General features: G+C 40.6%; 1 protein-coding gene across 4 annotated transcripts in view; it reads right to left on the bottom strand.

Annotated features, from left to right (window-relative positions):
* Positions 1-5,004, bottom strand: part of EXOC4 (exocyst complex component 4) — a 766,053-nt gene extending 761,049 nt beyond the window's left edge. For 3 of the 4 annotated variants that reach the window (XM_045495681.1, XM_045495683.1, XM_045495682.1), the window contains exon 1: positions 4,837-4,964. In XM_045495681.1, the coding sequence (XP_045351637.1) occupies positions 4,837-4,922 (86 nt within the window). In that variant the 5' untranslated portion in view covers positions 4,923-4,964. Of the gene's footprint in view, positions 1-4,836 lie in introns of all 4 variants that reach the window. The other variant, XM_045495680.1, reaches the window with a different exon arrangement.
* Positions 5,005-12,364: the final 7,360 nt, after the last annotated feature.

Here is a 12,364-nt window from a genome sequence, read left to right as displayed (position 1 = left end):
ATGGTCTATTAAAGGCCAACTTGCAAGGAGAAGTGAGTCAACATTTAATTGGAAAGCAAATCACCTAACAGTAAGCGGTAGACACATTTCCCAATTAAAAATCTGACAAGAACTCACAAAAATAAAATAGCATCTCCAAAATGCCATTCTGCTTCTCATTTAGAAAGGCTGCCTGTTTCGACATCACACCAAACAAGAGGTTAGGGGGTAGGAATCAATAAAAAAGTAGGAAAATGCTGTGTGTGCACACACACATGTAAAACTGTCCAAATTTACATCAGCAGGTAATCACGATTCTGTCCACGCAATTAGTTCCATCTCAAAGGGCCAGTGGCAAGACTTTAAGCCAAAAGCTGCAGTTAGAGGAGTGGCCTCCGACAGACTCAGTCCCAAGCACTGTCTGTCTCCTCATCAAAGCCCCACTTCCCAGCCTGAGGACCCAGCAATACCCCAGGAGCCCACCCTTTGAAACCTCTGATTGACCTGAAATCTTTTTCCCCAGTACTTTTTTTTAAAATGCTAAGAATTGCATTTTACGAGTCTCAAGGTTCTTAAATAACCACCTACCAAACATAACATTTTCATTACAACTACACTATACTTCTTGAAGCTATTTTGTTTTTCAAATGCTTTAAAGTGGTGGTGGATCACACTAGCAAAATAGTTATTTAACTAGTTGGTACCACAGCAGGAAACAGTGATGAGATTTGGCCACTCCCTATGTCTATATCTACTGTATCTTTAGGTCAAACACTTACCCACCTGTAGTTTCCTTATGCTGTTCCAACTCATAGAGAGAGCATTAAATATATATGTTATGCTAATGCCCAATAAGAAATACAAATAACTTTTTTACACATCTGAACAAAAGAACTGATGGAGAATTTTTAACACTCACTATTCAAAAAAAAAAAAAAAAACTGCTCAGTGACATAAAAAGAGAAATCAAGAGAAATAAAGCCCAACTAATCAAATTTTTCAAAGGACTATCACTGACAAATCATTTCTTTGGTGATAAAATGATAGGTCCAAGGGAACATGAAAGAGAACTGGCACGTATCAGATAGATCTTCAAGGATGCTGAGACTTTACAAACATGAGCCTAAAATGGGTTCAAGAAAGCTTTGGTATTTATTTGAAAGAGAAACTGAAAAGAAGTTAAGGAGAAGAGGAGGCAATCCTCAAAAGTTTTACATGAGAAATTAAGAATCATGAAGACAGAGGCTTCTGGGTGGCTCAGTCCGTCAAGCATCCAACTTCAGCTCAGGTCATGATTTCACTGCTCCTGGGGTCGAGCCCCACATCGGGCTCTGTGCTGACAGCTCAGAGCCTGGAGTCTGCTTCAGCTTCTGTCTCCCTTTCTCTGCCCCTCCCCCGCTCATGGTGGCTCATGCTCGCTCACGTGCTCCTTCTCTCTCTCTGTCCTTCAAAAATAAACATTAAAAAAATTTTTTTTAATCACGAATACAATGTTGCAAGAAGGGTATCAAAAGAATACAAACTGAACAGACAAAGCAGCAACTTCAGAGTGAGAAAAGAGTTTACTAACAAGAAATATACATTCCCGGTTTTTCCCGTTTTAGCAAGATGTAATTGACATATTACACTGCAGTCCTTTAAGCTGTACAACATGGCTTAATATATTGTGCATACTGCAAAATGATTACAATAAGCTTAGTTAACATCCATCCACCTTGCCCAGTGACAATTTCTTGTAATGGAAACTTTTAAGATCTACTGTCTTACCAACAACGTTCCCCATTCTATTCTCTGCTGAAGTACTCTCCCCCGCTACTCCCCACCTAAGCACCGAAGTTACTACCATCCTCCTCTCATTAACTGCCACTGTTTTTATGAAATTTAAACCACTGTGTTATGTTCAAAAGCACATCAGGGACATAACAACAAGGAGGGAGAGCTAGCAACACTTTCGCTTCAACCCCACAATGTTCCTATGACTCAAAGAAATATTGAAATACAAACATTAACACTCCAGAACCAACAATATCCAGTCATAAATAAGGTCCTATGTAACCATGAGCTCGAATCCTTACTAAACTTGCCCAGAGGGGCACCTGGATGGCCTAGTCAGTGAGTGTCCGACTGTTGATTTCGGCTCAGGCCATGATCCCAGGGTCATGGGATTGAGCCCAGTATTGGGCTCCACGCTGAGCGTGGAGCCTAAGATGATCCCCCCGCCCTCCCTCCCTCCGTCCCTTCCCCCCAGCTTATTCTCTCTCTCTAAAATAAATTAAAAAAAAAAACTTGCCCAGGATAATAGGTCTGGACACTCTGTTATACCCTGCTAGTCAACAGATGTTTGAAAAGGGTCATTCTAGGGGCGCCTGGGTGGCGCAGTCGGTTAAGCGTCCGACTTCAGCCAGGTCATGATCTCGCGGTCCGTGAGTTCGAGCCCCGCGTCGGGCTCTGGGCTGATGGCTCAGAGCCTGGAGCCTGTTTCCGATTCTGTGTCTCCCTCTCTCTCTGCCCCTCCCCCGTTCATGCTCTGTCTCTCTCTGTCCCAAAAATAAATAAACGTTGAAAAAAAAAATTTTTTAAAAAAAAGAAAAGGGTCATTCAAGTGGTCGGAGGTGGTCAAGGATAAGGAAGAAAAATGACAAATATTAACACACAACAGAAGTCAGCACAAAAAATGCATTGCCCTAAATCATGGTGATAATGTGAAGGTAATATAGATGGGTGGAAAAGATGGACGAACAGCCACAAAATCATATTCCACACCATCCAGCGGCAAAGTCCCCCTGAAGAGCAAAGGAACAGTCAACCAAAGGCAGTGTTTCTGAACCAGCATCACTAAAAAAATAAATAAATAAACTTTAGTTTGGTTTTCATGTTTTCAAATGTAGGGCATTTAGAGTGAATGTAATTGGCATTTAAGAAAATTGATACACAGCAGAAGTGGTAAAGCCTACAGAATCATAAGTACACAGTTGAAATGGTACATTTATATACAGCTGTTCCCTTCCCTAATCCACACTCTACTTCACCACTCCTCTTGGATTCTCATATTTCACCTGTCTCTGTCTCTCCCACTCTTATGTCATAGTTTTTAATTCCGTATTTTACCCCTCAAGTGAGCGACACTCTCCAGGATAACGTCATGTCTAATTCATCTTCGCAAAACTCAGGGCATTCCCTCATTTAACATATATTTTTATATTTACTAAGTATGTATTAAGGACCAGGCATCATACTACAAACTAGCATTAAATGCACAGTTTAAATGAATGTTGACTACAAGGCAGAAAAAAGAAGCTCAAAAAAGAACCCAAATAAATTCATGCATTATAATTCTACAGGAGATTAAGATGGGCCACTACCAACACTCTAGTTGGAGTTTTAGTATCATGAAACATCTACACTATCTATACTGTCACAGCAAGAATGTGGGTCCACACTAGACCCGCATTCCCTTTGTATGGCCTGCCAGGTTTATTAAGTATTTCCATACAGAGAATTATCATCTTAATTAAAAAATCTTAATTAAAAAGAAAAAAATCAACCAAAAAACTTAGTAATAATGATTCAATATACCATGATATGAAATTAGAGGCCCCAAAATAACACCCATGAGAAGGGTCTTTATCAGTCCATGAGTGGGAGACTGTTTTAAAATTCAATCTATGGGGCGCCTGGGTGGGTCAGTCGGTTGAGCATCCGACTTCAGCTCAGGTCATGATCTCACAGTCTGTGAGTTCGAGCCCCGCGTCGGGCTCTGGGCTGATGGCTCAGAGCCTGGAGCCTGCTTCCCATTCTGTGTCTCCCTCTCTCTCTGCCCCTCCCCCGTTCATGCTCTGTCTCTGTCTCAAAAATAAATAAACGTTAAAAAAAAATTTTTTTTTTAAATTCAATCTATGCATACCTTCAAGCCCTTAGGAACTACCAGGTACTACTGACCCTGGGTTTTAAAAAGATCAACAGGACATTCCAGGAGCCCTCCTAGAACTCAACCAAAAGTTTAGCATAGGTAGAGGGATAGAGGAGAGGGGGAAGGGGGGGGGGGGGCATTTTATGAAAAATACCTGAGTTTAAATTCAAAGGTCAACAAAGTAAAAACGTGTTAAATACATTTTATTCAGGTTGTTTTAATCACTCCCTGTATCATGCTTAATGGTGTTTGAAAGGATTCCCCTATCCTCAATCTAGATCACATTTTTAAAACAGGAGCCCCACCAATCCCACTCCCACCATACATATTCTGGGAGAATGGCAGATAACTCGAAATTTGTTTGGTTTGGTTTTGAAGGACTAGACCGTGATAGGAAGGCAGAAAAAAATTGAAAACGGATGTGTGCCTTCAAACCCACGGCCCTTCTACCAGCTCATTACAGGCTCTTGTATTTGAAGCTGTGGCCATTCACAGGTGGTTGGAGGTGTCCGAAGTGTGAGAACACAATCTGCAACTCGTGACAGTAGTCCCCGGACTTCAGGGCCTTCCACCCAGAAATCCAGGAAACAAGAAGCCTTCCCTAGTGAGCGCGGCTGAAGGCAATCCATAAATAAACGCTGTATGAATAAATGAATACACCTGGCTTTCTCTACCAAGCCCCCAAACAGCGTGCCTTTAGGGCCCGGGGACCCTAATGGAAAGCTCTGGCCCTAAAGAAAAGACAGCGAGGCGGGGTTCCTCCCTCTAGCCCAACCCCAGAGAAAAAGGGGGGACTTGGGGGTCCTTGGGAGGGGTTGGGGGAGGCAAGGAGGAAAGGGGAGGGGTCGGCAGGGTGGAACCCACCTAACCCTTCTCCCTTCCAAAGCGGAGGTCGAGCCGCTGCCCGCTGCCCCCTGTCCCCTGACCCTGCCTCCTGCCTCCCTCACCTGATCACAGAGATGAGCAGCCCCGAGGGGTCTTTGCTTTTGCTGACAGTGCTTCTGTATTTCCCACCAGCTGCTTCTGCCGCCATCTTGGTACCGGGCGGGGAGGGGGAGAGCCGGTAAGCTAGAAGGTCCAAAACGAACGTAGGCTCTGTAATTGACCTCGCTGGGGAGTCCACCAATGGAAAAAGAGAAGTTCAGAGACGCGCAACGGGACAGTCCAATCACTGGAATAAGGAGGCGGGACTGAGGCAGCAAGTTTCCAGGCCGCGCACGCGTTCTAAGCATTCTGGGAATTGTAGTTTTCTTCCGCGGTTCCTGGGAACACAGGGAAACTAAACCAGTGGTAACTTGATCAAGTCTCCTAAGGACTGTCTGATTTGTATCTGTTCTGATCTGGTGGGATTCTTTTTTTTTTTTTTTTCAGTGTCCTTGTTTTTAGAATTTTATCAGCTTTTTAATCAAATGTATCTAACGATGCCAAAATGTGTACGTAGGGGCGTGTATTTTACTGGGGCGGGGTTGTGGAAAGGGATGTCTATGAGCAAAATTGTAATTTAAACACAAGTGGTTTAAAAAATAAATAAAGTGCGAAAATAAGACACGGAGATACTTTTCTTTAGAGAATAAATATTCTCTAAAACTAAATTTTCTACATTCGTTTTATATGTGAGTTCAATAATCTTCCAACATCCCTGTATTTGCAGATAATGCTTTAAAAACATAGCTGCAAGAGCTCACAAATTGGATACTGACAAAAAGACCAAAAAACAAAACTGACCAAATTGCAGATTTTTTCTTCCCAAGCTAAATAAAATATAGGTAGTAATAATGTACATTTGAACTTTATTATTTTTGCCGGTAAGTTTTTATACTTTTTTTTTTTATTTATTTATTTGGGGGGAGAGCACAAGCTGGGAGAAGGGGACAGAGGATCTGAAGCCAGGTCTGTACTGACAGGCGGATAACAGTGAGCTGATATGAGGCTTGAACTCACGAACCCTGAGATCATGACCTGAGCCGAAATCCAATGCTCAACAAACTGAGCCACCCAGGTGCCCTGGTTGTTATATTTCTTGCATTTGACTCCACTGGCTTAGTCATTAATTCAGCAGATGAAATAAGCAAAAAACAAAGATTAGCATATGTATGAGAAGTATAAATCAAGGAACAAGAAGAAAAATAAACATGAAGCAGGAGGGAAGGAGGTGATCTGCTTAGTAGCAGTAAAGATTTAAAGAACTTCAGAACTGAAAAGAAAGCAAATTCAGAGGTTGTGGAGTTGTAGAGCAGAACACATCAACTATTTTTACTGAAACGATATAGAAGTACTAAGTAAGTTGTAGAACATCCATGTGAGGATATAACGTACAACCTCAGGGGAAATATATATATATGGCCTCGGGAAATCATAATTTTAATGGTTTTTAATGAAAATGAGATTTTCATGGTATGAGTACAAAAAGCAGGCTACAAACTTAGGCAACTTATATACATAGAGAAAAGTAATTGACCCTACTGGCCAAGAATGCAGGCCAGGAGAAAACCATGATCATCCCAGTTGCTGCAGAAAAAGCTTTTGACAAAATCCAACACCCTTTTCACAATGAAACACTCAGCAAACTAGAAATAGAAGGGAACTTCTTCAGCATGATAAAGACTATTTATTTAAAAAACACAGCTAACATCATACACAATGGTGAAAAACTGAAAGCTTTCCAGCTGTGATCAAGCACAAGACCAGGATGCCCACTTTTGCCACTTCTATTCAACAAAATACTGGAAATCCTAGCCAGAGCAATTAGGCAAGAAAAAGAATAAAATTGGAAAGGAAGAAGTGAAACTATCTCTATTTGCAGATACTATGATTTTACACATGGAAATCCTAAAGAATTTTTTTTAAAAAAATGATTAGACCTAGTAAATTAATTCAGCAAGGTTGCAGGATGCAATATTAAGACAAATGAGCAGTGTCTTTATACACTACCAATGAACAATCCAAAAGAAAATTGCCAAAACAATTCCAGTAACAGCACTGAAAAGAATAAAATACTTAAAAATGAATTTAACCAAGGAAGTGAAAGACTTCTACACTGAAAGCTACAAAATATTGCTGAAGTAAATTAAAGAAGAATCAAATAATGGAAAGACATCCTGTGTCCATTAATTAAAACAAAATACAGGTAAGATGCCAATATTCCCTAAAGCTATCTACAAACTCAATGCAATTCTTATGAAAATTCCAATGGCCTTTTTTGCCAAATTGGAAACACTGATCCTAAAATTCATACAGAATTGCAAGGAGCCCCAAATGGCCAAAGCAATCTTTAACAATGACAAATTTTGGGGGCGCCTGGGTGGCTCAGTCAGTTGAGTGTCCAGCTTCAGCTCTGGTCATGATCTCACAGTCTGCGGGTTCGAGCCCCACGTCAGGCTCTGTGCTGACAGCTCAGAACCTGGAGTCCTCTTTGGATTCTGTGTCTCCCTCTCTCTCTCTTTCTCTCTGTCTCTCTCTGTCTCTTTCCAGCTCGCACTCTAGCTCTCAAAATTAAACAAATATAAAAAAAAAAAAATGTTTTTAATAACAAATTTGGAGAACTGAGACTTCCTGATTTCAAAAGTTGCTAACAAGCTATAGTATTCAAAAGTGTGGCATTTGAATAAAGATAGTCATATAGATAACTGGAATTTTATGGAGAGTCCAGAAATGAATCCGTATATCTATGATCAATTGATTTTCTACAAGGGTGCCAATGTTATTTGATGAAAAAAGAAAAGTCTCTTCAAAAATAATGCTGGGAAATCTGGACATACACATGCAAAAGAATGAAGTTGGATCCTGTCTTAGTCTACTCAAGCTGCTATAACAAAATGCCACAGACTAGGTAGCTTATAAACAACTGAAATTTATTTCTTGCACTTCTGGAGGCTTGGAATCCAAGACCAGGGTGCCAGCATAGTCATGTTCCAGTGAAGGCCCTCGTCCTTGTTCATGGCCAGCAACTTTTTACTGTGACCTCAGTGGTAGAAGGGACTAGGGACTTTCATGAAATCTCCTTTATAAAGAATACTGATATCTAATCACTTCCGAAAGGCCCCACCCCCCTAATACTATCATGATTCAAGGTTAGGATTCAACATAGGAATTTGCAGGTCAGGATGAATACATTCAGACCTCACAGCATATTACAAAATTTAACTCATAATGGATTGAAGACCTAAACATAAGAGATAAAATTCTTAGAAGAAAAAATATGGTAAATTGTTATGACCTTAGATTTAGCAGTGGGTTCTTATATATCACACCTAAATCATGAGCAACAAAAGGAAAAATAGATGACTTGGATTTCATCAAAATTAGAAACTTTTGTGCATCAAAGGACACAATCAAGAAAGTAAAAAGACAACCCACAGCGTTTGAGAAAATATATGCAAATCATATATCTGATGGGGTCTTTTTTTTTTTTTTAATTTTTTTCAACGTTTTTAATTTATTTTTGGGACAGAGAGAGACAGAGCATGAACGGGAGAGGGGCAGAGAGAGAGGGAGACACAGAATCGGAAACAGGCTCCAGGCTCCGAGCCATCAGCCCAGAGCCTGACGCGGGGCTCGAACTCACGAACCATGAGATCGTGACCTGGCTGAAGTCAGACGCTTAACCGACTGTGCCACCCAGGCGCCCCACTGATGGGGTCTTATATCCAGCATATGGAAAGAATTCTTACAACTCAACAGCAAAAGACAGAAACTCAAATTAAAAACTGGGCAATAAATTTGAATAGACATTTCTCCCAGGGAAATATACAAATGGCCAAGAAACACACAAAAAGATGCTTTAAAACATTAGTCATCAGGGAAATGCAAATCAAAACCACAGTGAGATACCACTTCACACCCATCAGATGGCTATAATTTTAAATAATGAAAAATAACTGTTGGCAAGAATGTGGAGAAATTGGAACCCTTGTACATGGGCAGTGGGAATGTAAAATGGTGCAGCCAATGTGGAAAACAGTTCAGAGATTCCTCGAAAAGTTAAAATTACTACATGACCCACCAATCTTACCCGTAGGTATATATCTAAGAGAATTGAAAACAAGTACTCAAAAACATTCTTACACAAATGTTCATAGCAACACTGTTCACAATAGCCAAAAGGTGGAAACAACCCAAGTGTGTATCATTGGATGAATGGATGAATGTGGTATATAATATGTGGTATGTGATTGAGGTATAAACGACATGTGACATACCCATACAAAGGAATATCCTTCAGCCGTAAAAGGGATTGAAATACCAATACATGCTACAACATCGAAGAACCTTGAAAACATTACATTAACTGAAAGAAGCTAGATACAAAAGGCTACACAATCTATGATTCCATTTATATGAAATGTATCCAAAATAGGCAAATTCACGCAGACAGCAGATGTCAGGGCCAAGGGCAGGACACCCAAAGATGGGCCACTTTAGCATAAAGATTGTTTTCAGTTTAAAAGGAATCAAAACTCCGCAGATTCAGGAAAGTCTCTTTACCTCCCTCTCAACCGCCTAAAAAGAACTTAGATAGAGGGTCTTCTCTGGGTCCATAGATAACTACATTGCAATATGAACCAGGTACAGCAGACATGGAGGAACCTAGCAATGCCTGTCTGACCCAAGTCCTCTATGTCTCATTGTTTCTGAGTGCCCCAGCAAATGTTTATCAAACATATACTCTTGTGTATCTTCCTATAAATTGTATTCCTTCCCTTTGAAGTCCCAGACCCCTGCACTCTTCTTCTCCATTCAGGCTGACACATATACCTCATTCTGTCTGACTGCCTTTGGAATCTCATGTCTGTGTGGATTCCCTGTATATAGGAAACTAAATTTTATTTTCTCCTGTTGATCTGTTTCATGGCAATTTGATTCTTAGTCCAGCTGGAAGGACCTTGAAGACCAGAAGAAATTCTTCTTCCCCAACATAGATTAGTGATTCTCTGGGGTTGAGGGAGATGGGAATGGAGAATGGCTGCTTTAGAGACACAGGATTTCCTTTGGGGAAGATGGGAATGTTCTGGAACTCGATGGTGGTGATGGCTCCAAAATTCTGTGAATATATTAAAAGCCACTAAATAATATACTTTACAATGGTTAAAATAGTAAATATTATGTGTGTTTGGCCACAATGAAAACATTAAAAATTCAGGCTGTGCAGTAGGGCTACCTAGATTCAATCCTAGCTCTCCACCTACTGGCTGGGTTACCTTAGGCAAGTTACTTAACCTTTCTGTACCTCAGTTTCCTTACCTGTAAAGCAGTTGATAATAGGGAAGTCTCCTAGAGAGAGTAATTGTGAGACTGTGTGAGATATGCATGATCAGCACTTGGCAAATACCAGCTATTATTAGTAAAGTAAGGTACTAGTTTTGTTTAAAATACACCTCTGCAGGTATCAAGAAGTTGTTTTGAGCAAGAATATAGACATTTTTTCATTTTTTTAATACTTTCCTGTGTTTCCTGAATTTTCTATGAATAGATTGCCTTTATAAACAGAAATAAACAAAAGAACTTTTTTTTTCAAAAATTTTTTTCTTTTTAATGTTTATTTATTTTTGAGACAGAGAGAGACAGAGCATGAACAGGGGAGGGGCAGAGAGAGAGGGAGACACAGAATCCGAAACGGGCTCCGGGCTCCGAGCTGTAAGCACAGAGCCCGATGCGGGGCTCGAACCCACGGACCACGAGATCATGACCTGGGCCGAAGTCGGACACTCAACCGACTGAGCCACCCAGGCGCCCCGAGAACTTTTTTTTTTTCAAAAGAACTTTTTTTAAAAAACACAAGAATTGGATAAGAATCAAAATGATGGCTACTTCTATCACAAACTGGAAATATAATTATGTGATAATTAAACCAATGCACCCCAATTAAACCTTAATTCAACAAACTGCTTTTGCTTCTCTATTCCATTTCCTTCATATCTCATTTCAGGAGATCTTACCCATTGTACCTTTCATCTTAAAGGGACAGGTATGCCCTTTCACATGGCTTCTCTTCTCGGTGACCTTCCAAACTAATCTCAAACTTGCACTAAACTATGAACAAATGGGGCGTCTGGGTGGCTCAGTCCGTTAAGCAGCCAACTTCAGCTCAGGTCATGATCTCCTGGTTTGTGAGTGTGAGCCCCTCATCGGGCTCTGTGCTGACAGTTCAGAGCCTGGAGCCTGCTTCAGATTCTGTGTCTCCAGCTCTCTCTGCCCCTCCCCAGTTTGTGCTCTCTCTCTCTCTCTCAAAAATAAACATTAAAAATTAAAACACACACACACACACACACACACAAAAAACTATGAACAATGAAAAATGAAAAATAAAATCAAGAGAAGGCTTAGTAGGTCCACCCATTTGTAAGCCTTCAACCACAGACTCCCAAACTCACCATGCTACTTGGAACCAGATAAAATTTATGAAGATCTAAGGCACGGATTATGGACTTTGCTATGTGGAGGGGCTGACCTACTATATGGGGAAATAAAAGAGAAGGAAATAGCATCTACTCAACACTCAAAGAAAAAGAACATAACTACTGTAGATGTTTCAATGGGAAATAAAGGAAGGCTAGGATGACTATAGCAGTCTTCATGGAAAAGGTGGGTTATAATTGAATCAGATCCAAAAAAAAAAAAAAAAAAGATTGGAGACTTAAATATGAGAAAAGGAAGAGAAGGGCCTTTTAGACAGGTAGATGCACAAAGTGAAAACACATATCTTGTATTAAAAGAATCATTTGAATGGAATAAAGGATTCATGGAGAAGAAATGGTGCCATAGATGAAGAGATACATGGAGACCTGCTCAGAAAGGACCTTGAACCCCATGGCCGGGCATTGGATACATTTGCGCGGTGAGGGTGAAAAGCAGTTTACGTTCAGATCTTGTTTTATGCTGTCTATTATATTGTAAACCAGGGCAGACTGTTTCTTATTATTACATTTGTAAATATACCCAGAGGCTTTTAAAGCCACGGGAACATCCAATTAAATTAAAACGCTTTGACCTCTTTGGATGAGAGGCTCTACATAAATCCAAGGTATTGATATTCTTATTATTGCGGATAAATGAAATGTGTGAGTAAGCCTACCTCAGCAGCAGATTCATAAAAAAATGCCAGGCCTAGGTGTCTGCAGGATGCCCAGCACAGAACCAGCATATTTAAATTTTATTTTTTATTTTTTTTAATTTACATCCAAATTAGTTAGCATATAGTGCAACAATGATTTCAGGAATAGATTCCTTAGCGCCCCTTATCCATGCAGCCCATCCCCCTTCCCACAATCCCTCCAGCAACCCTCAGTTTGTTCTCCATATTTATGAGTCTCTTCTGTTTTGTCCCCCTCCCTGTTGACCCAGCATATTTTAAAAAGAGTGTCTCTCAGGGGCGCCTGGGTGGCGCAGTCGGTTAAGCATCCGACTTCAGCCAGGTCACGATCTCGCGGTCCGTGAGTTCGAGCCCCGCGTCAGGCTCTGGGTTGATGGCTCAGAGCC

Source organism: Leopardus geoffroyi, chromosome A2 (genome assembly GCF_018350155.1).
Source record: "Leopardus geoffroyi isolate Oge1 chromosome A2, O.geoffroyi_Oge1_pat1.0, whole genome shotgun sequence".
NCBI lineage: Eukaryota > Metazoa > Chordata > Mammalia > Carnivora > Felidae > Leopardus > Leopardus geoffroyi.
Note: the sequence above shows the minus strand (reverse complement) of the source record. Positions and strands in the feature narration are given on the sequence as shown.